We start from the raw sequence: 24,852 nt of genomic DNA, 5'->3' as shown, positions 1-24,852 counted from the left end.
AAATTTGAATGGAACAGCGGTAATTTTCACGCTCTTGTATTTGCTTCTGCCATGTGCCAGTTGTGCCAGAAGTTTTGATTGAGATGGCAGTATTTGACCAGAACTGTGCCTTTTCTGTGCCTTGAACTCATTGCATTGACCTAAGTTTTTAAAACTTTTTTCTAACACTGTGGTGAAAACAAAGAGGAAGGAATTCCTCGGGATTTGTAAAAATTTGATCAACTGAGAGAAAGAGAGGCGTGCTAAGCCCTTAATGGATGAGATCATGCTTGTTAATGTGAGTATTGAGAAGGATCCTGGCTTGATCCAGATTGGTTCTACATTATCTTCAGCGCAAGCGACTAGTCGCTTTCTTAAAAGATTTCAAAAAATGTTTTGCGCGGTCCTGCGAAGACCTGTGTGGAATCGCTCTTGAGATTGTGCAGCCTAGGATCGCTCTCAGCCTCGAGACTCGACCCCTTTGCTTTCAAACCTCAAACTCGACCTCAGAAAGTTCAAAGGTCAACCATAATGTGAGGCCTGCATGGCCAGATTCGAAGTAGCCCTCGGACTACGGGCAAGGAAAGTCAGATCAAGAAAATCAAGTGTTTTCAAAGGAAGCTTGCGAAGCTAGATCAAAAGCCCTCAAACTAGGGGCAAAACTATTAGATGTGCTTGAAGAGTCAAAAAATTGGGATGTTTCTCAAGCTAACAAAGATCGGCAAGAATGCCAAATCTCAGAGGGGAAGAAAGAAGAAAGTATCGCTGAAGAAAAACTGAGTTCCAATCTACAACACTAGGGGCAAATTTAGCCCCCCCATTGGATAGACTCCTACATCATCAACGAACAACAGTCATTCTCTTGGATTCAGACGGATTCGAGATCTCAAAACCATTTGACATGAACCAAGCTACACTTTTACCCTTGAGAGGCTCGCTGGGCCGAAAACCCGGAAGGGCGGCCCAGGCAAAAGTTAGAGCAAGAAAAAAAAAAGAAGAAAAAATGAAGAAAAATGCAAAGAAAAGAACAAAAAAAAGAAAATCAAAAAAGAAAAGAAATGAAAAGAATTGAAAAGAAAAGAAAAACAAAGCTCGCAAGGTCGAAAACCCGCAACAGGCGCCTTGGCAAAAGTTAGAGCATAAAAAGGAGAGGTTAAATACCCGAGTGTACCTTAACCCCGAACTACGTAAGGCTTGATTCCCATCTTTGGGATACGTAGGCAACTTCATTCTGAAGTCTAGCCATAAACACCTCCAAATCGACTGTATCCATGCGATGGTTCTGGTCATCTTTGTCTTCTCTGTATCTGAGAGTCTGGTTGTGTTTGTCGCTCTGAGGACTGACTACAATGCGCTGCGGTGCTATCCAAACAAGGGGCAACTTTCCGTTGCCATTCAAAACGCCGCAGTGTCATTTCAAACAAGGGGCAACTTTCCGTTGCCATGCAGTGTCCTTCAGACAAGGGGCAATTTTCCATTGCTATCGATCCGAGGTTGTGCATCTCAAGAGTAGGTTCCGTGCTCGTTGAGCAGTGGTCGTTTGCAAAAATAGTTTTTGAGAATTTTTACTGAGGTTGACTAATCTTCTCGAAAAGTACTCCATTTTTCAAAACTGGACCATTTCTTGGACCCAAAAAAGGAAAACTCTCAGTTCTCATAGCCTAACTTGCATGATTTTAAATCAAAAAATCGAACAAGCGCGTTAATCTAACTCTCATGTTGGTCAAAACTGTTTTAGTAGAAAGCAAAAACAAAAAATGGTCAAAATGATGAACTAGGGGCACAGTTGAGTCAGGTATTCTGTCTTTTCTCCTTTGTCAAAATACTTGCCAGAAAGGGCACTCTACTTGTCGGAAAGGGCACCGTATTCGCCAGAAAAGGGCACAACAAAGGGCAGAAAGCTCTCACATCCTCCAAGCAACGAGGTATCAAGCAAAGTGCGATGCATGAACTAGAATGGGGCAAGATATTCCACTCCATCATCTGGACAGATCTTATCACGTCCAAACTCCCCATCAAAGCATCATCAACTGATGTTAGCTGCAGATTTGCTACAGACCTAGTTGTAGCGCAACCTTTCCGTGGGAGGAATTCACTAGCTGTGAGCGGAAGAAAGAGAACCTAGCAGAATGCTAGGGGCACGAGCCCACAATTTGCTGTTTATCCATCAACCACCCAGGGGAGGGATGAAAAATGAGAGATTGAAGAATAGAGAGATGTGCGATAAGAGGAAAAGTGAGAAGAGGGCATTTTCAGAAAAACAGAGCTTGAGGGCCGAGTGATCTGAGAACCACAAATAAGAAAGGGTGGGAAACATTACCCGGTGGAACAGGCTCCCTGTGCACGTCTGAGTATCGTGTCTTTTTGTTTTATCTCGATTCTTGTTTTGAGTCGTTTCGAGTGTTACTCGATGTGTCTAGGTTGTGTGCCTTTTATTTCCTTGTTGAGTCATTTTGCTGTGTTCAGTCGTAAGCTCAATACTTGGTCGAAAACTCATCTCTTAATTTCAAAAATAAAATCATTTTGTGCTCCGAGTGTCGTGCCGTTCTCCACATTTGTACAAAATAGAATTTGTTCTTTCATAAAATCGCAGGATTCAACCCAGGTCATGTGAGAACAATAGAACCAGGAGCTATCTGAAGCTATATATGGTTCCGGACTGCAAAGCAAAAGCAAAAGAGGAAAATGTCAGGTATCTGAGTTTGTTTCAACTTCAGTAAGTTCCAGGACTACATTCCGTGTGTACCTTTTCAAAGCCTTGTCAATGTTCCGAAGTATGAGTGTGCCTCTACCTCAAGCGCAAGATCGAGTCTGCTTCAAAGTTATGCACCCTTCCACCTGCATTGTTATGCACTTTTCCACTTGTATTGTCATACACACCATACTTCCATTTATTTGCATCTTGTGTTATCTTCTATTTTTATCCTTTTACGCTGAGCAGCGTTTGGGATCGTTGTCCTCCGGGACTTTCTCAGGTTGCGTTGTGTACGCACCTGGGCGGTTGTTTTTGGGCCTCCTCTCACGATTTCAGCGTGGTTTGAGTGTCCCGCTCCTCACGCGATTTCAGCGTGTTTGGAATTTTTCTCAGGTTGCGTTGTGTACGCACCTGGGCGGTTGTTTTTGGGCCTCCTCTCACGATTTCAGCGTGGTTTGAGTGTCTCGTTCCTTACGCGATTTCAGCGTGTTTGGAATTTATCCCAGGTTGCGTTGTGTACGCACCTGGGCGGTTGTTTTTGGGCCTCCTCTCACGATTTCAGCGGGGTTTGAGTGTTCCGTTCCTTACGCGATTTCAGCGTGTTTGGAATTTTTCTCAGGTTGCGTTGTGTACGCACCTGGGCGGTTGTTTTTGGGCCTCCTCTCACGATTTCAGCGTGGTTTGAGTGTTCCGTTCCTTACGCGATTTCAACGTGTTTGGAATTTTTCTCAGGTTGCGTTGTGTACGCACCTGGGCGGTTGTTTTTGGGCCTCCTCTCACGATTTCAGCGTGGTTTGAGTGTCCCGTTCCTTACGCGATTTCAGCGTGTTTGGAATTTATCCTAGGTTGCGTTGTGTACGTACCTAGGCGGTTGTTTGGACCTCCTCTCACGATTTCAACGTGGTTTGAGTGTCCCGTTCCTTATGCGATTTCAGCATGTTTGGAATTTATCCCAGGTTGCGTTGTGTACGCACCTGAGCGGTTGTTTTCAGACCTCTTCTCACAATTTCAGCGTGGTTTGAGTGTCCCATTCCTTATGCGATTTCAGTGTGTTTGGAATTTTTCTCAAGTTGCGTTGTGTACGCACCTGGGCGGTTGTTTTTGGGCCTCCTCTCACGATTTCAGCGTGGTTTGAGTGTTCCGTTCCTTACGCGATTTCAGCTTGTTTGGAATTTTTCTCAGGTTGCGTTGTGTATGCACCTGGGCGGTTATTTTTGGGCCTCCTCTCACGATTTCAGCATGGTTTGAGTGTCCCGTTCCTTACGCGATTCCAGCGTGTTTGGAATTTTTCTCAAGTCGCGTTGTGTACGCACCTGGGCGGTTGTTTTTGGGCCTCCTCTCACGATTTCAGCGTGGTTTGAGTGTCCTGTTCCTTACACGATTTCAGCATGTTTGGAATTTTTCTCAGGTTGCGTTGTGTACGCACCTGGGCGGTTGTTTTTGGGCCTCCTCTCACGATTTCAGCGTGGTTTGAGTGTCTCATTCCTTACGCGATTTCAGCGTGTTTGGAATTTTTCTCAGGTTGCGCTGTGTACGCACCTGGGTGGTTATTTTTGGGCCTCCTCTCACGATTTCAGCGTGGTTTGAGTGTCCCGTTCCTTACGCGATTTCAGCGTGTTTGGAATTTATCCTAGGTTGCGTTGTGTACGTACCTAGGCGGTTGTTTGGACCTCCTCTCACGATTTCAGCGTGGTTTGAGTGTCCCGTTCCTTACGCGATTTCAGCGTGTTTGGAATTTTTCTCAGGTTGCGTTGTGTACGCACCTGGGCGGTTGTTTTTGGGCCTCCTCTCACGATTTCAGCGTGGTTTGAGTGTCCCGTTCCTTACGCGATTTCAGCGTGTTTGGAATATTTCTCAGGTTGCATTTTGTGCGCACTTGAGCGGTTGTTTTCAGACCTCTTCTCACAATATCAGCGTGGTTTGAGTGTCCCCTTCCTCACACGATTTCAGCATGTTTGGCACTTATCTTAGGTTGCGTGGAACGCGCTCCTGATTGATTTTCTTTGTTCTGCCTCCACTCACGAGTCCAGCGTGGTTGGAACATGTCACCCTTTGCCTCTGTTGTACTCTCTGTTGCATCGTATCTATTGTCTATTGCATCACATCTGTTACATCCATTGCATCATATCTGTTTTATCGTCCGGTCTAAGGAGACCTTAAATCCTGCATCATCATTCGTGCCATTTTACGCATCGCACTTGCATTTCATCGCACTATCTTGTGCACTCCTGGTCTAGGAGACCTTAAATCCTCTAAAGGTGCAATTCCTTTGGTGTTTGTCGTGCCCGAACGACTTCCAGTGGTCTGGTATAGCCACTTGCCTGTGTTTACGGTGAGTTCCTAGGAGACCAACTGAGACGGTGGAAACTAGAGTTCGAATGGCTCTTGCCTAGAACGCAAAGGTTCGGGATTTCCGAGACTAAAGTCTAGTTTAAATACCCAGGGGTATATCCTCGGCTTGAAATCTGTATGGCAGCCCCATAGATTAAGATAGCATGTGTATGCGCCTCAATTCTGGATACTGAATCAACCTAGTCTGTCACCCTGTTGGAGAATAGGGAAAGCTGCGACCATAGTCAGGGAGAAAAGTAGTACCTGTGGTTCAACCAAGAAGAAGCGAGAGATCCCCAGCACCATGAGGCACGATATTGTATGTACGGTTCATTTGAGGCTGGTGCGACCAGACGAACCGCGCAAGTATTGTATCTTCTCCGTGTGAGACGTGGCGAAAATTCAATGATTCTCCGCACTCTTCAACTGCATGAAATGTAGTTTCGCTTCGCATTCTTGCTTAAAACTGTTGCATCTATTGTGAATATGTGCTTCATTACAGCTTGCTGCATTTGCATTGATCATGGGCTACGTTCAACTTTGTGCATATCATTTTGCATTTTGCCCCTGCCTGCGGGCATGCCTGTGGGCGCATCTTTGTTATTTTGAATGTTTGTCTAAGTCTTCAGCCTTGTCAAAAATGGTTCGTCTCTAGGTTTTGACATTCACTCCCGTCACGTGTGACTTTTGAGTTCTGTCAAAGAAGGGCAACTGTAGACACCCCATTTTTGACCGACCTTAAGACTCAGACGTCACCGATTGAGCGCTCGGTGATGTTGCATATTGTGCTCGTTCGGAAGTCGCGAAGTCTTGGCTACGAGCCTGGCCTTCGGACTTTCGGACTCTTTCACGCCTTACCTCGGTTTGCGAACCAGGCTCGATTTTCTCTATTTCTCTTCCCGAAGGGAGGGAAAGGTCTCGTAGATCATCTCTCAGTGGCCGTAGGCTACGTTTCGTGGTCATAGGCCATTTTGCCCGTTTGGAGTCCGATTTCCGGTTTTTCGGAGCCGTTGGCCGTGTGCCTCGGTTCGGGACTGCTTAACCACCTCCGTTTGCTCCAGTTTTTGGCATGCATCTTATTTACTCCCTTTTGAGGGACACTGTGGTCCGAGAGACCGACTTCGTGGTCGAACACCACTTCCAGTGCCTAACAGTCAGTTTTCGGGGCCTCGGGCTGCGCGTTTCGGCCCCCGAACCTTCGTTTTGCATCGGTTTTGATTCATTTTTGGCAGGGACCTCTGTTTCATTGCTGAGAAGGTCGTAGAAGGGCAGGAGGCCAGTAATTGTCCTGTTAGCCAACTTCATCCCTTCATCGCCCTCCGTCGCCCGATTTTCCTCACTTCAAAGCCAATGTTGACCATCCTTGGGCCATTTTCTTGCACCCTAAACCCCATATTTGTGATGTACACATCTGGGAGGCCACCAATATTTGGTGGCCGGCCAGTAATTGTTGTTGAACCTTTTGAACCCCTTTGAAAAGTGGGTTGTTCTCTCTCCTGGTTCACTATTTCCAGTGTTTAACCATAGGGTTGTGTTGCGCACACATCAGAGGCTCTCTTTTTGAGGTGGCTGGCCACTAATGCTTCTTGACCCTTTTGAGCCCTAGCCGACCGGCCATGGGAGGTAGCCGGCCGGCCACCTAAACCCTAGATAGCTGGCCGGTCATGATCCTTGCACCCTGTTCCTTACAGTTGTATATTTTGTTTCCCCCCAGATTGTGTATCCGGGGGGGTGCATTTTTTGGGGGAAACTTGATTCATTTCCCTCCATTTTTTCCCCCCTTTTTCTCCCCTCTTTTGTTTATATAACAGTAGCTCCAGCTGCTGGTTTGAGGGTTACAACATTTGCCTTAGGCCCCTTCCATTGTATCTTTCTCCCTTTACACTTCCAAGCTTCAAACCTCTCAAACCCTACACCATTTCTTCACCAACCCATAGCCCCACCCTTCCATCCTTCATTCCAGTAGCTTGAGGTTGTTCTCCAAATCTAAAGAACCACCAAACTCAAGCCAAGAGTTGCCAAAAGATTGGTCTACAAGGGTAAGCTCCATTTCTCCCTTTTTGGTCCATATTTTGCATGCTTTCTTAGCCATACTTGCTTGCTGTTTTGGGCTCCGACCCTAACTGGAAATAGGTTTATTTTGAGCTATTTTTCATGTTTGTTTAAGGGTATTTACCTGTTTGAGGTCTCCTTGTTGCACTTGCTTCATTATCTCCCTTGTATGCCATTTTCTTGTGTAGTATTTTTGGCCTATGTATAAACTGTTTTGAGCTCTGTCATGAACTGAAAAGTGGCTTATTTTGAGCCCTTCTTCAACATTGTTGCAGGGCTCATTGCTGTTTGAGGCTTTCATTTATCGCTTGCCTTTATATCTCTCTTTTGGCCATATTTTTGCATGATTTGTTAGCCTCTTTTGCTTCTGTTTTTGGGCTCTGGTCCGAACTATAAGTTGCTTGATTTTGACCCCCTCTTCATGTTTTATTAAGGGTCTTTCATTGTTTGAGGCATCCTTTTTATACTTTGTGTAATAACTCTCTTTTTGGCCTTATTTTGCATGGCATTTTGAGCATTCTTGTACACTGTTTTGGGTCTTTCCACCAACTGGAAAATATCATGTTTTGGGCCCCTCTTCAACTTTGTTGAAGGGTCCTCTCGGGTTTGAGGCCAGCAGCCATGACTTGCTTCTTTATCTCACATTTAGGGCCATTTTTGCATGTTGGTTTAGCCCCATTTGTGTTCGCTGTTTGGCCTTCCTTAAAACTCTAAATGTTCTTATTTTTGGGCTGTCTTGACTCTGTCTTTACATTCCATGTTTAAATAGTGCATGTTTTTTTATAGCTATAGGCCAATGCATAGGCCTAGTTTTGTATTTCTGTTTCATTTCATGCATCGGGAGCCATGTTTCCAAGATTCGGGGCTGTTTTGGGTCATATTTTAGCGCTGAAAGTTGCATGCTTGTATGCCATATTCCATGCCTTGCCATGTCGTGTTAGAGTGGCATTTTGTGCCTTAGGATCGGTCCTCGGTTTGCGTGCACGTGTGCACGCATCTCGAGTTGTCTCATTTTGATCTCATGGCCTCCTATGTGAGTGTGGCTAAGGTCCATTCATGTTGGTGTAAGTCCCTATTGCATTGTGTATGCCATTTCATTTCATAGCATTGTGTATGCTAGGTTGTATGTTAGCGCATTGTGTATGCCATGTTATCTCGTGCATCGTGTATGCCATTTCATAGCATTGTGCATGTTAGGTTGTATCTTAGTTGCATTTCACGCATGTCATGCATATTGCATTGTGTTTGGGATAGGAGTTAGCCCGAGCACGGGAAACGAGGGACGTTTCGTACTTCGAGTGACGGAACGTGTCTCAATTCCCAATCACCGACACTCCGGACTATCCATGATGGAGTTTAGGTTTTGTTGTGTTTACATGTGCATTCATTTCATATTGAGTCGTGCAATTCGACTCCTCGACCATCATTCATCGAGATGCGCGATTGGTGGCACGAGGATCGAGGCATGCATACATTTGTGAAAATACATTACCATGCCCCTTTCCTGCTCTCTGTTGCAGCAAATCAAGAATCAGCAGCCTTCCAGAGCTTGGCACGCATTACAAGAATAAATTGCAAACAGAGGCTAATCGGGGCATCGCCGTGGATTTCCGCGCAAGGCAACCCGGACATACATCATCCATCATCTGAAGAAGAGTCAAGGCAGTCCTAGCTTGTATGCTAGTTTACAGCTTACCTAGTTTAATTTGTAAATTAATTAGGATTTTTGTATTTATTCGGGACTGTATTATTTATTCATTTGGGACTGTATATTATTCATTCAGACCCTCTGCGCGAGGGCATAACTGTAATTAGTGTGCGTGTGTGTGACGTATGTCTTCCAACCCCACGTCTTTCTCCCTTTTATTTACCAGCTTATGATGGTTAGATTAGGGCATGTTTCAATTAGCATACAGTATGATAGCATGTTTGCATTCATTCATCTGTTTTGCATGCACCGGGCTCGGCGCATCATACTAACTGCATTGTATTTTCAATTCCAAGTTGAATACATGTTAGCTGTAGCATTTCATATGCCATGTCTAGAATAGCTGAGCCTGCTATAGTTGCACTTTTGCATGTGTTGCATTAGGCATTTCTGTATAATTAGGATCATGCATGGATTTCTAATTAGCTTTTGTTTTGGCTTGGAGTACTCGGTAAGTTTTATGCTTTAGCATCCTTGCATGCGTGTGAGTGACTGCCATGAATAGCATGCTTACCATGAGGCTATATGCTTATGTGATATAACTGCCTGAATGCCTGTGGGTGAAGGTTGGGTTATTTGAATTAGAACAATTCATCAAATGTGTGTTTTAAGCCCACTAGATAGTGGCAAAATCATGTTTTTCTAAGCCCACCCAAGGGTGGCAAATCCACGTCTTAGCCTACTTGTGAGTAGCACCATCAAACCATTTTCAAATAAACAAACATGAAATGTTTTGTTCCAATTCAGGCGACCCAGTCTATACTTCTATGCTGTGCGCATCACATAGTAAATCTAGGCTAATAACCGGAATAAGAACACACAATGTTTTCAAAACTTGATATCATGGTTAGTAGAGGCCGATCTTTAATCGGGCGAGCGGGGGTGCTCACGAAGTGACCTTCCCCAATCGTACTCAAGTTCCCGAGCCGAGGCAACTTTGGTGATGACGGACACGTGGCCTTAGGCAAACGAGTCAGGGTTTCCTAAATTTCCCCAAAATAAAACATTTAGGTGGCGACTCTGTATCTGGCAAAGCAGTCCATGTTTGGCACTTCTTTCAAAATCTGTTTTCTCAAAACGATTTGCCGGATTTGGACTCTTTGGTTCAGATTACGAACCGTGACAATTTGAGAGTCCTGAGCTGTAGTGAGCCCAATAACGAACGGAACGGGAGCTCGTCCCTCTCGGGGCGTTCGGGGGACGTCTACAATGTCGTAGTTAGTACATTCTACGGCATTTTTTTTTTTGCAAGCCGTTAATGTTTTGCCAATAACAGCATACATACCATGCAAGTCATTGATTCATATATTTATAACATACAAAAGTATGACGTAAAAATTGTATGTTTTTACGACTTAAAAAAATATGTCGTAAAATATTTGCACTTAAGACGACATACTTCTGATGTTGAAAATATTATAACTTTACATGGCATGCATTAACATGTCGTGAAAACTTCTGGAAAAAAAAAATGCAATCTGAAATTTTTTTATGGCATGCAAAAGCATGCCATAAAAAATGTATATTTTTACGGCATACAAAAATGTTATTTAATATTTGTACTTAACACAGCATACATTTCATGTCGTAAAATATTATAACTTTACATGGCATGCATTAGCATGTCGTGAAAACTTTTATTAAAAAAAATTTCAATTCGATTTTTTTTTTTTTATTTAAAAAAGCTAACAATTTCCAACCAAGCTTCTCACCTTAAATTTTCCTAATTGAGGACAACGTAAAAAATAATTTATACATTATTTTATAATTTAGTGTCTCTTGCACGCAGTGGGATTTTGAGAAAAAAATTACATATTCATGAAAAAGTTTATAATTTTAATGATTAATATTTATATGACTTCTCATTAATTTGTAATTATTTTTTTTTAAATTACCTTGATTTGATATCTTTCCTTCTTTTAATAATTTATTTATTTATTACTTTTTAGATGTGCCTAATCTGAATACAACTAAAAATAAAATATTTGTAAAAAAATATAATATATATAAAATTTATTAAAATTTATATTTTTTAGAATTTATTGATTTTTTAAAAAAATCAAAAAATATTTTTCTTTAAAGTATATGTAAATTATTTGAATTTAAAAAATAAAAAAATTTATTTAAAATATTTAAAAACTTACTCAAATTGAAAAACATTGCCCTATTACTCTCTCACTCACTCTCTGGGTCTCAATCTCTCTCTCTCTCTCTCAACTCTCTCTAAACCTTAATCTCTCTCAACCGATCGAATCAACCTTCTTTAGCCCCGTTTGATCTAATCTCAGAGCGATTGGTGATTCATCTCAAATCCAATCTCAGAGCGATTGGCAATTTCGATTTTGAGATTTCGAAGCTCCACCGCCTCCACCATCTGCACAGGCGAAGCAAGCACCATCGTCTACTAAGGTGAGCACTACCGTCTAGAAATGGCAAAGGGGCTGCCTGGGGCCGGGGCCGGGGATTACACTTCCCGTCCTCGATCCCTGAATGTAAAATACTCCCCGTCCCTGTCCACGATCCCCGATAGGGAACCCATTCCCCCCCTCCCCCCCGCCGCCCCCGCCGCCACCCCCCAACGGGGATTGGGTTTCCCTGACCCCGAAAAATCCCCGACCTTTTTTTTTTTTTTTTTTTGAGGCAGAGGGAAGAACAAATATACAACACAAACAATAAACAACAAGAAGAAAATACAAAAAAATAGAGTAGAAACAGAGATGATCTAACACTATGCATACATTCACCTTCAGTCATATCCTTAGATCTATGAAAAAAAATATAGATCTGACTAGAGAAAAAACCAAAGATGAACCAGACATTGGAAAAGGCACAGCGGCGGCGACAAAGAGATGAACCACAGGGGCTTCGAAGAGATGAGATGAACCAAAGAACCAACGCGGTGGCGAAGAGATTGGCAAAGACACTGAGGAGAATGACAGCGGAATGGCAACGGTAGTGAGGGAGATCAACGGTGAGGACAGCGGAGGGAGATCGGCAATGGCGGTGAGTGAGATCGGCAATGAGGGAGATCGGAGGAGGATAGTAGAGGTTGAGATGGGTGTGTTGGGATTAGATCTGATATGAGAGAGAGAGAGAGAGAGAGAGAGACTCTCTATGTGTGTGTGAGAGGTGTCTCTCTCAGCCCAGAAGATGGAGATAAATAAAACAAACCAAAAGTTCAACATATATATTATATATATAAACAAACCAAAAGTTAAACATACAAACCAAAAGTTAAACATATATATTATATATATAAACAAACCAAAAGTTCAACATATATATTATATATATATACGAGACTTTTCTCGGGGATACATCCGGGCAGGGCCGGGCCGGGGCTGGGGCACATATCACCGTCCCTGGCCCGAATATCATCAGGGATTTATTTTTGAATACCATCCACAGCCCGTCGGGGGTATTTTTCAGGGAAAAACCGCTCAATTCGGGGTCAGGGGGTCGAGACCCCGTCAGGTCGGGTTCAAATTGCCATCCCTACTACCATCTCTCTCTCTCTCTCTCTCTCAGTTTCGTATTCTCTTTCTCTCTCTCTCTCTCTCTCTCTCTCTTTCTCTCTCTCTCTCTCTCAAGCTCTTCCTTCCCGTACTCTACACTAGCAGCTTCTTTAGAGATGAGCTTTGGCCTGCTGATAAGCTCAGATTTACCAAAACTGTCATCCAAGCTAAGCCTGATTCTGTCTACTTTGTTGTTTCTAGGTTTTGTTTCCATCTCTCCTCTGTTTGAGAGTATGAAAATTAATTCTCTCATTTGTAATTTACACTATATGATTGGTGCACAATTGAATGTGCAATTTCCCAGAATACCAGAAGCCAGATTAACACTTTTGAACTGCCTCTTGTTTTGGATAACCAGTTTTAGTTTTCAAATCCCGGCAGTGACTTACACTTCTCATAAATTAGATAAAATGTTGACAGAAACATATAAGAAAAATCAAGGAGCCTACGAGAAAAACTCCATTTAGAATGATCAATTGATACCGTGTGTAAGTTGTGTCTCATTTCTATAATTGATCAATTAACAAAACAAAGTTATGGATACGGTGATGAAACTTGTTAAATGGAGTCTCTTTTATTACTAGGGCTGAGAATCGTTGATTCTAAAGGTAATCTATGACTATTAATCATAAGATAAGATTGTTCTGAATTTTTATATTAATTTCATATTATCTTTTCTTTTGTATCTTTTCTTTATCTTGTGGTTACATCTCTATGGAGTTCAAACTTCACTTTTGTGATGATTTTGAACTCTAAAAGTTGCTTGAACCGTCAGTGGTCTCACGCATATTTGGTTTGGTAGTACTAGCTTGAACTATGCTTGAAAATTCTAACCTACCATTAATAATGCAGCCAGCCGCACAAAAGTGAGAACATAGCAAACCAACCTACTATACGGAGAAAACAATCAATCAACTTATAGTCTCATAGAGTTTGTACCTCAACCCTTCGGGCTAGCATTATCAGTTCAGATTGTTTTAACTAGACCTATGGCTATAGTTAACATTATAAATGTAGACCATGACAACCAGTTGCAAGATTAACAAAATATTATGTTTCACTAATTTTTCCATTTCACCATTCTCATGGTACTTGGCTTTGGTAATCATCTATGGGGCTTCTTTGTTGTGAACACCATACTATATGGTAAACTACATAATTAATTGATAAATTTTCTGAACACTGTTTACATTATTGAATTGTAACATATGGTACTAGTCTTTATGCATATGCATATTTTCAATTGCTTGTGCCAAATTACTTGTTCCCGTTTACTTTTTGACAATCTCTAATGCAATCAAAACTGATAATTAACCGGTTTCATATTTCTTCAAGGAAGAAGGCTAATACCAAGTCCTAACAATTATTGGCTTCCCCATTTTTTAGTTGCAAAACATATGTTTTATGTGAGATGATTCTCTAGTACTAGGTAGCTTATTAAGGTTAATTGTTGTCTTTCCCATTTTTTAGAGATTCTCTCTCTCTCTCTCTCTCTCTCACACGTGCTACTATGTACTATGTACAAGCTCATCTTCATTCTTTATTATTGTAGGGAGCCATCACAAAAAGAATGACAGCAATCGAAGAAATGGCAGGCATGGATGTACTTTGCAGTGACAAAACAGGAACTCTAACATTGAACCGACTGACTGTTGACAAAAGTATTATTGAGGTTGTTTGGGGGACTGTTTGCTTCAGATTGAATTTCTAAATTCTGTAATGTAGTTCATATTCCAACCTTTTGTCCAGATGGATTCTCATAGGTCTTTTCTAGAGGAGTAGATGGAGAGGCTGTAGTTTTGATGGCTGCTAGAGCCTCCCGAGTGGAAAACCAAGATGCAATAGATACTGCTATTATCGGGACGTTGGCTAATCCAAAAGAGGGGTGTTAATTAGTATACAAACTTTCTACTACATAAGATGGGGGTGCAAAAAAAATTTACGCTTCTGATTCTGAATAGCTGAAACAAATGCACCATAATATTGAGTGAGATTTTCCTTCTGAATGACTTTTGTTATCAGTCTCCATTCAATATGTGTGTTTCTATTTTTCCTCTTTGACTTCTACTAAAAACTAAGGCACGGGCTGGCATTCAAGAGGTTCACTTCCTTTCATTTAACGCCACTGATAAGTGAACAGCTCTGACGTTTATCGATGGTGAAGGTAAAATGCATCGAGTCAGCAAAGCTGCACCAGAACAAGTATATTAATTAGTAACTGTTTCCATTATATCTTGCATCTGATATTGCTTCTTCTTTTTTTTTCTTTTTTTTTTTTCCTTTTTATCTTTTTTTGTGCCTAATTATCATTGGATATGGTTGTTAGATACTGAATCTCACACACAATAAATCGGAAATAGAGCGTAGAGTTCATGCTATGATTGATAAGTTTGCAGAGCAAGGGTTACGATCTCTTGCAGTAGCTTACCAGGTACTATATTATTGTCATTATTTTCTGGCCATTCTCTCTAACATACTCAACATAGATGTCTTTTTGAATTAGCTATTACTCAGTAGGATTCATAGAGAGACAGGAGCTTATGAGGTATTGAGCAGCAGATACTTCATTTACACAATAAAATCAATAAAAAGAGGGTATTATCATCAAAAGTAAAACCAAAAAAGAGGGTAGTACCATCAAAAGTTACCTATCTGAAATGCACTAATCTGTGAGCATTTTATTATCCTTCCATAAGTTTCTCTGGCATGTTCTGTTATTACATTAAGTTAATTAACTCCATGCTTGCCTTTTGGAGTCAAGATTGCCCTTCAAAATATTCACCACATGCACTGTACATAGATGGAGTTAAAACCGAAATATGTTAAATAGGTTTATTGATGAATGCTAATAAATCTGGTGATTGCTTTTTATGGGTAGGTCTTTGCTTTCAATTATTTTTTTTTTCTTTTCTTTGCTTGTTTTAATAAATGGTGGTCAGTTTTTATGTTTATAAGTACCTAACTACTATTAGTATTATTTTGGATCTTCAGTTTCTATTATGTAATATTGATATAAATCATGGAGTACAATACACCATTATAGCAACATCTGATGGAATATTCATTTGAAATATCAGTTACGCTCTTCAATCTTCTTCTCATTCTCTCTCAGATCTCTCCCTCTCTGTTTTTCCATTCATTTTAACTCGGATCGCCTCTTTGATGGTTCAAAATTATTTGTCTCTCTCTCTCTCTCTCTCTCTCTCTCTCTCTATATATATATATATATATATAACAATATACAATCCATCTCTTTCAGGTATTTTTTCCCTGATTAATGTTCTGTTTGCTTTCGAATTGCCATAGTTCTCTCTCTCTCTCTCTCTCTCTCTCTCTCTCTCTGTTGCTTGTGTGATGTATAACAGTGTGTTGTGCGATTTGCAGGATCTGCTACTGTTCTTTGCCTTGATCCTGACTCAATCCATCGCCTTTTGAGGTATGTATATATATATATATATATATATATATGTTGTTGAAGCTATTGATTTTTTGTTCATTTATGGAGTTTTTTTGTTTTTTGGTGATATCTTTTATTTTGGAATAGGATTGCTGGATTGGGAGTGGGAGTCTTCCTTCTTCTGGCTCTTAGAATCAGTGTGCCAAAGGTTGATTCTTGGGACGTAGTTTTGGTTGTAAAATAAAAGCCAATTTTTTTTTTTTTTAAGAATCTGATGCATCTATCTGCTTTTCTTTTCTTTTGTACTCTTTTTGTTTCCCATTCTAATTTTTTTGAACAATGCATGTTTTCTTTGAAGGATGCAACTTTTTATTTTACTTGCTCTTGTGATCTATAAGTTTTTGAACCATGTAAAATACCAATATATTCTTTGATTTGTTTCTGTTCTTTTATTTATGCAGTTTGTGTTTTTTTTTTTTTTTACCCCCAAGAAATTAGTAGGTGGAGTTGTATATTTAAAGTAATATTTTGGAAATTAGTGAATTATATGATTTGGATACTTTTCTTAGTTTGTACGTTTGTGAGGTTATTATTAGCTTGATATGATAGAAGTTGAGGATGGAAGCTAGTATGCAGGTTGTTTGGTGTGTGGATGTTAGTTTTTTTTCTTAATTCATAGTTGCTGCTTCTGTTTGATTTGTTCACAAGTTGCCGCGCTTTATAAGCGACTGCCATTGTTTGGAGGTGCATACGGCTAGGCAGGGTTATGTTCTTGTGTGTGTGTGTGTATATATATTAAAAATAATTTTTTATGGTATGCAAAATTATGCTATAAAAAGTGTAATGATTTATGACATGCAAGAAAATGTCATAAAATATTATATATGGCATACAAAATATGTCATAAATATATTAAAAATAACGTTTTACGGCATGTAAAATTATGTCGTGAAAAGTGTAATGATTTATGGCATGCAAAAAAATGTCGTAAAAGAGTATACGGCATACAAAGTATGTTATAAATATATTAAAAATAACTTTCTACGGCATGCAAAATAATGTTATGAAAAATATAATAATTTATGGCATGTAAAAAATGTAGTAAAATATTATTTACGACAAACAAAGTATGTCATTAATATTTAATTTATTACTTTTTACAACTTTACTTGTATGCCGTAAATGATATTCAACTTTTTACGACATGTCATATAACGGCATTTGTGTGCATGCCGTGAAAGAGTTTTTACGGCATGCATTGCAAGCCGTGAAAATTCGATTTTGTTGTAGTGTTTACTTATTTTTTTTACTTTTATTTAATATTTTTCCCTCTCTTTTTTTATATTACTACTTAAGTCCCATAGGTTTGATCCTGTAGATTGACTCATTGTTAAGGTTTGATCCTGTAGATTTTGATTCATTTTCTTATTGAGCGAGGGGTATGAAATAATGTTTACTTTAAATTTGCAAAGCTATATTGTGTTTGGTGAAGATTTTACCCAAACAATAATACTATAGAAACCGTTCAAATGTATATTATTTTACTCCAACAAATATACAATTGAAGGTTTTCAAATGTATTCTTTAATGTTAGTTTGACCATTGGAGTGGTTCATGTCATCAAATGAAAGCATCATACAAAAAAACCTATTACATTTTGAAGTGGTACAATAATGAAGTTGAAAACAAAACCTATAGAGAAAATAGGAGAAAACAGAACATGAAAAAATGACAAGCATCTTAGAGTCAGTAGTCCCCGTAGTTTTCTTCACTAGCAATCAAAGTGCAAGGATAACAAAAGGTTTACTCATCACTGATGCTCACCTAAATCCATTGATTCCATAAACACATTAAAACTAATGAGCCAAAAAAGAAAAGAAAAAAACAAAAACAAATAGTGTGGTAAAATCGATCTCAGAATAATATGACCATCTTCAATCCCTTTTGAGGGAATTACAGATAGATAACGCAGTTTTTATCAATCATCATTGATCCTATCCAAAAAAACACAATTGAGCAAAACAAAAAAATTTAGTACTAATAAAGAAAAAACAGAGCAGCCAAACCATAGAGAGAGAGAGAGAGAGAGCTATATCCATAGATTTTTGAAGCAGAAATTGACAACAATTTGAAAAATTCGTCACAAAAAATGTTAATAATTGTAATTTTTAGCGATAATTTGTAAAAATCGTGACAAAAAAATGTCACTAATTGTTAATTTTAACTACATATGTAAAAAAATCATCACAAAAAAATTTATTTTTAGTGATTAACTTTTAATAGTTTAAATTTACCCTTATTATGATCTGACTTGAGTGTATGATTTTGCAATCTCAATCAACTCCACAAATTACATTATTGAATTTGAACTAAATTCACTTTATTTTGTAACAGGACATTGTTTCATTCCTCTGTTGATAATTGGATCATCAACAACCAAAAATTAAAATTAAAATTAAAAAAATAGCCCAGTCAATGAAGCCCAAAACTATCACAATTCGGATTTGAAAATCTTCAAATAGATTTTCACCAAATTTCAGTTTATACAAATTTTATTTTTTCGAGAAGGAGCAACGGTAGAGGAAAAAAACACAAAGTGGACATTTGTAGTACATATGCGAATCGTCTCCAAAACATTTGCCACATTGGCTGCATGGTGATTGAATATCACTATTCTCCATGGAGATTTCGGCACGTCTGAGAAGGTGTGGGTGATGGTGATGGTGATGCTGATGGAATTTAGTGATCCCCTTGTACTTGACATTTGGATTCCAATCAATAGGACGGATGCACAGTGTATGAAGAGATTGATCACAAATGACACAATGATAGAACCACAATTTCGGATTTATTTCCCCCTCACAAATCTCACAATAGTACTCCTCATCCACGTTCGGGTCTTTGAGAGGAGGGGAATAGGTTAGGGTGAATGGGTGTCTATCGTATCTGTAACTAACCGTACCCGGCAAAACAGCACACCCAAGACAAATATTCAGATTGCAAGGGTCACACACAAATGCAAATTGATGATCAACAACATTACAGGCACCGCATCTACCAGACCATGTTTGCCTTAGAGCGAGGGTGTGCTTGTGAGCTTTGTGTCTGATAATGCGTGGTAGGGATGCACACTTAAAATCGACGATGAAGTATTTGCAAGTAGAACAGCCGAAAAAAAACGTATTATTGCTATCTGATCCGCAACATATGCATCCAAATATATGAAAATCTGGGGTCAGGCAAAGTGGATGCTCTGGGTGACATGGGTGTCGCGGTTCAATGGGTAACTCTGCACACCACTCGTGGAGAAAGAAGTTACATTCAGCACAATAAAAAAATGGAGCAGAAATGGTTTGTGCACACCCATTGCATTTTTCATCATTCTTCATCACCTCATTCAAGAGGGGCAATTTGTTCCCAGTAGAGCACGACTCACTGTCAAGTTGTTCGTCGAAAAAAATTAAAGGGTGCCCATGACTAACATGTTGGATCTTTGTCGCCCCTTCATACTTCCCTTGTAGTCTAATGCCCTTGATAAATTGGGTCACCAGATCAACAAATTCATTGGCCATTGGCAAATTGATCAAATAAGGGTCAAAGATTTCAGCTTTAGTATCTGCTTTGCACTCCCTGAAACCACAAAATGAAAAATAATTTACACTTATCTCTCTTGAGGTTTCTGGCAATTACAGGACCTCTCCTGTAATTTCAATAATTATAAAAATCTACGTTACTTTTTCTGACATTGTCAAGATTTTCCCCTCCCGTTAATTTAAACCAAACGATGTTAACTTGGTTATGCAAATGACCTTAATACCCTTTACACTTATTACCCTTTAATTGTAATTTACATATATATTAAATTACCATTTTATTTCTCACAAATTTTTTTTTGTATTTCCTTGACTTTGTATTTCCTTTTTTACACTATAAGTTTTGAACTTTTATAAGTTAAAAAAAAAAAAAAATCAACCATTAATGAAATTAAGAAAGAATATCCATGTTTCTTATTTGAATTAATTTTGAGATTTAATTTAATAAAATAATTTAAATGAAAGAACCAAAGATGGAGATGTAGATTTTAGAGATAATAAATAACAAATTATTTGAGAATTTTATTATTTTCAAATAATTTATTTCTTCAAGTAAAATTCTATTTTAATTAGATGTAAGAAATGACAAATTTAAATAATTTATTATTCTCAAATAATTTCTTTATCTTTCATTCCCTATCATCTAATTTTAATTTATTGTAACATGATTAGATACTTTTTCATTTTTATATTTATTTTTAAAATTTTATTATTAAGGTGAGAAATATTGACTTGTTTTTTTAATGATAATTAAAATTTGAGAATAATATAGGATTGTGAAAAGATAAAATGATAATTTTTTTTAAATATATTTATGAGATAACATTTGGTAATTTCTATAAGTCAAATTTTTTTAATTATAAACATGAAATGTTATTATGTTTATTTTCTTAAAAAAAAAATAATACACAAATATGTTTACAAAACAAAAGAAAAATTCATGTTTCCTAATTTGCTATGGTATTGGGTGATGCTAGCTAACATTGATGAATGAGAAAAAATGATGAAAAAAACATAGAGAAAGAAAAAATAATAATAATAAAAAATTATATGGTGTTGCTATTTGCTGCGGTGACACTATGAAAAAATGAATGAGAAAATAAATAGAAAGAAAAATGAAAGAAATAAAATAAAGAAAATGGAAAGAGAGGGACAATTTCTTCAAATATGTATTTTACATACGGGAAAAAAAAATTAAATATCTATATGTATTTTTAAATTTTTATTCAAACTCTAATTTCTCAAAATAATTATTTCTAAAATTGGTGGTCTTTTTAAAAAATAAAACATCTTTTATACTTTGTTTCGTAATTTTTAAATAAATGATTATATTTAATCTAGTATAAGGTTTAATGGTAATCAATTTATTAGCTCTTTTTTTTCTTTTCTTTTTTTTTAGATAATGTACTATTTGGTTATTCTACTATATATGCTTGTCTTAACAATTTAGAATTTTTTTAAAATATTATATGGAATTTAATAATTTTGTCCAACATTATTAAAATAATGTATGGGTCTTTATTAATTTTTTGTAAAAATTTATTATTTGAATATATAAGGACAATATTGAAATTTTTTACTTATAGTACATGACGTCTGCATGATATCATCATATTCTGTTAAACAAATTAACAGAAGATTAATAGTGGGAAATCTTAATAATAGTTTAAAAAATAAGGATGGTTTCTGTAATTAAATAAATTAACAGAAGATTAATAGTGGGAAATCTTAATAGTAGTTTAAAAAATAAGGATAGTTTCTGTAATTATTAAAATTATCGGAAAGGTTCCTGTAATTGTCAAAAATCTCATGGGGAGTGAGTGTAATTTACCCAAAATAATTGAATGTAATCAAATAATAAAGAAAGAACTGATGAGACAATAAAAAGAAGAGTTCCAAGAGAAAAAGATGGTCAACCTGGATAGTTTGGTATTTGATGTTATCCCCGAATCAACAAGATTAAGGTCGTTTAGATTAAGATCAAGATCTTTAAGTTCAGCCTCTGATTTGCAATCTCTGAAACCACATGATCAAGGATGAAACATAATTGAAAAAATCCAAAACAAAGTAAACCATTTAAGAAGAAAATGAGTTGCAAGGAAAACGGGTCAACATGTAATGTTCAGTCTCTATGTTGCACAATCTACATGGACAAAATATATGCATTCAGAGTTGGAACAATAATAAACCCAATTTCTTCTGTACACTCCCTCGTGACAAATTGCGCAGATGGGCGAAGATCGGTAAGATTCAAATGGAGTAGAATAGATGAGGGTGAGAGGGTGAGGATGAGGGTGATTAGTGAGTTTAATGGTGTTAGGTAATGAATTAGCACAATTTTGGTTGACCCAGAACCCACAGGTGGTACAAAGATAGGAGGTGCCTTCATGTTTTGTACCACAAGCATCACAAAAGAACATGGCTGGCTTTTGAAGAGAGATCAACTGGTGTTGTGTATGACTTTTGTGCTCAATCCTCTGTTGAATACTATACGCCACCGAAGCACACTTCAAGTCAACATCGAAGTTGCATGAGGAACAATGGTAAATGAATCTGTTGCAGGTTTCTCTACAGACATCACAAAGGCTTCTATATGTTGGGTTTGAAAAGAGAGTAAGGGGGTGTTCAAGATGAGAAGGATGTGTAATTTTCTTGGGTAGTTCTGCACATGATTTGTGCAGGAAAAACCAACAACCATTGCAACCGTAGTAGGATTGACCGGAGATTATTAGTTGCTCACACGCGTAGCAAGAAATTATCACAACACCATCATCATCATACATGTGCTCTGTTGTGAGGATTAGTGGATGGTCATGGCTGAAGTGTTCAAGCCCCATCCCTCTCTCTTCCTCTGCCTCTCTATCTTCCTGACAACAATTGATTTATGGTTGTGTTCATAGATTTACAGATTCCTTTGGACTTTCATTGCCTACAATGTTCAGACTAGGCATGCTCATACTTTTCTAATTTATTCCACATGCATTGGATTATTCAATTTTAATAATTTTTTAATTTTTTGATTAAAATATGAGATAAAAAAATTAATATGTTTAGAATAATTTTTAAATTTTTTATAAAAAAAATATGTAAATAGTAGAGAGAAAAGAAAATCTTTGACTTTTTAATCTAGCTATAAGTTCTTTGATTTTTTAGTAATTTTTTGACTTTTAAATTAAAACTATAACTTGCGAAATGAGTCCTAATTGAGCAAGAAAATTATGATTTTGAGTAATGCTATGTAAACATAATTTTCATATAAAAAAAAAAGTTATACAAAATAATGTGGTCTTGCATGACTCTTTTATTTCAAAGCAAAATACCCATCATGATTGTATCGTTCAGTATAAATTTTATGTATTAAAATATTGTTTATAAATTATTTTCTTTATAATTTTAATTTTTCAAAGAGTTCTTAGAATAATTTTTTTGTATTTGAATATATATATTTTGTATTTGAGCATATTGAGGAAATTTAGCCAAAATCCTTCCATTGGACCCTTATTTAGTGAAAAGCAAAATACTCATCATGGTTGTATCATTCAATAGAAATTTTATGTATTAAAATTCTATTTGTAAATTATTTTCTTTATAATTCTAATTTTTCAAAGAGTTCTTAGAATTATTTTTTTGTATTTGCTTTTTTTTTTCAAAGCAAAATACTCATCATGGTTGTATCATTCAGTATAAATTTTAGGTATTAAAATTCTGTTGGTAAATTATGTTCTTTATAATTTTAATTTTTCAAAGAGTTCTTAGAATAATTTTTTTGTATTTGATTTTTTTTTTTTTTTTGTATTTAAGTATATTGGGGAAATTTAGCCAAAACCCTTCCATTGGTTGTAGTTGATGATATTGATGATGGTGATGATGTTTTTGTTGTGGATGATGATGAAACAGATATTTGCACAGATATTGTGAAAAATTGAACATAAGTTGTCCGTATACACTTTTGTTTAGATAAAAGCTGAACAGATAGGTATAATAAACTTGTGAATTTGTATAGATAAATTTTGAATTGATAAAAAATTAGACAGATAGAAAATACAAATAAAATTTGGACAGAGAAGATTTTCATAGTTAAAATGTGGACAGATAGAAGATTTGCACAGATACAATTTGTATAGATAAAAAATTGGACAGGTAAAATTTAGATAGATAGAAAATTTGCACAAATAAGATTTCGACAAATAGAAAATTTACATAGAAAAAATGAACAGATAGACAAAAAAAATTAAACAAATAGATACAAATTTGAACAGATAGTTAATGAAAAGTAAAACATATAAAAAAAGTCAACGGGTAAAATTGAAAACAAAATATCATTCAGACTTCTCACCAAACTATTTCATAAAATATAGATTTTTAACCAATAAAAAAAAAATCATTAGACCTAATATCTTAAACAATTGCTAGAGTTGATTTTTTTATCAATTTTGTCAGTTATTTATGACTAACTCCAGTAATATTTTTTATAAACATATGTCTAACCAAAACTATTAGTCTATTAGCTATATTTATTGAGCTAAAACTATCGAAAATAATTTTTTTATTATTTTAATTAAAAATAAAAATAATTAATTTGATAAAAAAATTAAAAAGTCTTAATAGTCGGAAAAGTCTTTGAAACTATGTCTAAAAAATGAATAGTGTTACATATACTAATTAGTGTACCAATATTAATTTTGATATTATTATTAATCCTACTAATTATGACAATAAAAATATCAAAAATATTTTAAATTATCTCACATTATCAATTAACATATTAATTAATATAATAATTAATACATATGCAACATTAGTCCTAAAAAATATCTTCAAATAATCATAAAGTCGTGGTATCTAGATTGCAAATGGCAAGACAGCGCTGCCCATCATAAATAGAGGCATTGATTGCGAGCTGTTCCACATGCCATTGTCACACCATATGGAACACCTTCTACGAGGATGTGTTGTCTCTAGAAACATTTGGAATAATATTGCTGGCAGCAGTAGTGGGTGGTGATTAGAGGAGGAAAAAAAAAAAAAAAGTGACAAAAAAGTAAAGGGGTCAAAAGGGGGTGAGAGAAAAGGGGTCTCAATCTTTATTCTATTGCTGGAATGCAATAGGTGTGACATCGGAGCGATGGGTCACATGCCCCTTTGGCTTTTTAATTTTTAAATTTTAATTTTTAAATTTTTTTTTTTTTGGGATCTTGCTTGCCTCATACACAAAGAGTATCTCCACTGATTTATCTAAATTTTATCATAAAATATTATTAAAAAATTCATTTCCTATTTTAGGAATTACTTTTTTATTAACTTTTCTCATCAAACTTCTTATTCTTTCTTTATTCTATTAAAATAATATTTTTAATTACTTTTAAATTTAAATATTTTTTTAATAATAAAATAATGAAAACAAATGCAACAGCAACACATGAAGCAGCAAAGAAAGCAAACAGGGGCGGTCGACCGACCAAACGATCGAGCAGTCGACCGGTCAAGCTAATTTTGAATATTTTTCTTCTTTAGCTCCAGGACTCTTACAGGACATTCGGGAGGAACGTCCGGGAAGACATCCTTCGCGCCTTCTACTGCAA

The 24,852-nt window shown here is 36.9% G+C and overlaps 2 protein-coding genes and 2 non-coding genes across 14 annotated transcripts in view; 1 reads left to right on the top strand and 3 right to left on the bottom strand.

Annotated features, from left to right (window-relative positions):
• Window positions 1–16,133, top strand: part of LOC114301506 (uncharacterized) — a 61,621-nt gene extending 45,488 nt beyond the window's left edge. For 3 of the 11 annotated variants that reach the window (XR_014363461.1, XR_014363463.1, XR_014363459.1), the window contains 4 exons: window positions 13,833–14,482; window positions 14,607–14,711; window positions 15,665–15,716; window positions 15,825–16,133. The gene's annotated coding sequence lies outside the window, so the exon portion shown is untranslated. The remainder of the gene's footprint in view (window positions 1–13,832; window positions 14,483–14,606; window positions 14,712–15,664; window positions 15,717–15,824) is intronic. The other 8 variants (XR_014363467.1, XR_014363464.1, XR_014363466.1 and 5 more) reach the window with 6 other exon arrangements.
• A 1,277-nt stretch (window positions 16,134–17,410) lies between these two features.
• Window positions 17,411–17,500, bottom strand: LOC114270339 (small nucleolar RNA snoR26). Its single transcript, XR_003631914.1, has one exon. It is a non-coding gene; the product is annotated as a small nucleolar RNA snoR26 (small nucleolar RNA).
• An 83-nt stretch (window positions 17,501–17,583) lies between these two features.
• Window positions 17,584–17,673, bottom strand: LOC114270348 (small nucleolar RNA snoR27). Its single transcript, XR_003631924.1, has one exon. It is a non-coding gene; the product is annotated as a small nucleolar RNA snoR27 (small nucleolar RNA).
• Window positions 17,674–18,027: 354 nt separating this feature from the next.
• On the bottom strand, window positions 18,028–21,390 carry LOC114269728 (uncharacterized). The gene is made up of 2 exons (XM_082919142.1): window positions 21,188–21,390; window positions 18,028–19,307 (listed from the first exon to the last, which is right to left on the bottom strand). Exon 2 carries the CDS (start codon window positions 19,247–19,249, stop codon window positions 18,230–18,232), a length of 1,020 nt encoding a protein of 339 aa, XP_082775268.1. The 5' UTR covers window positions 19,250–19,307; window positions 21,188–21,390; the 3' UTR covers window positions 18,028–18,229.
• Window positions 21,391–24,852: the final 3,462 nt, after the last annotated feature.

Source organism: Camellia sinensis, chromosome 3 (assembly GCF_055761805.1).
Source record: "Camellia sinensis isolate YWXY chromosome 3, ASM5576180v1, whole genome shotgun sequence".
Classification (NCBI taxonomy): Eukaryota; Viridiplantae; Streptophyta; class Magnoliopsida; order Ericales; family Theaceae; genus Camellia; species Camellia sinensis.
This window is presented reverse-complemented; position numbering and strand designations above follow the sequence as displayed.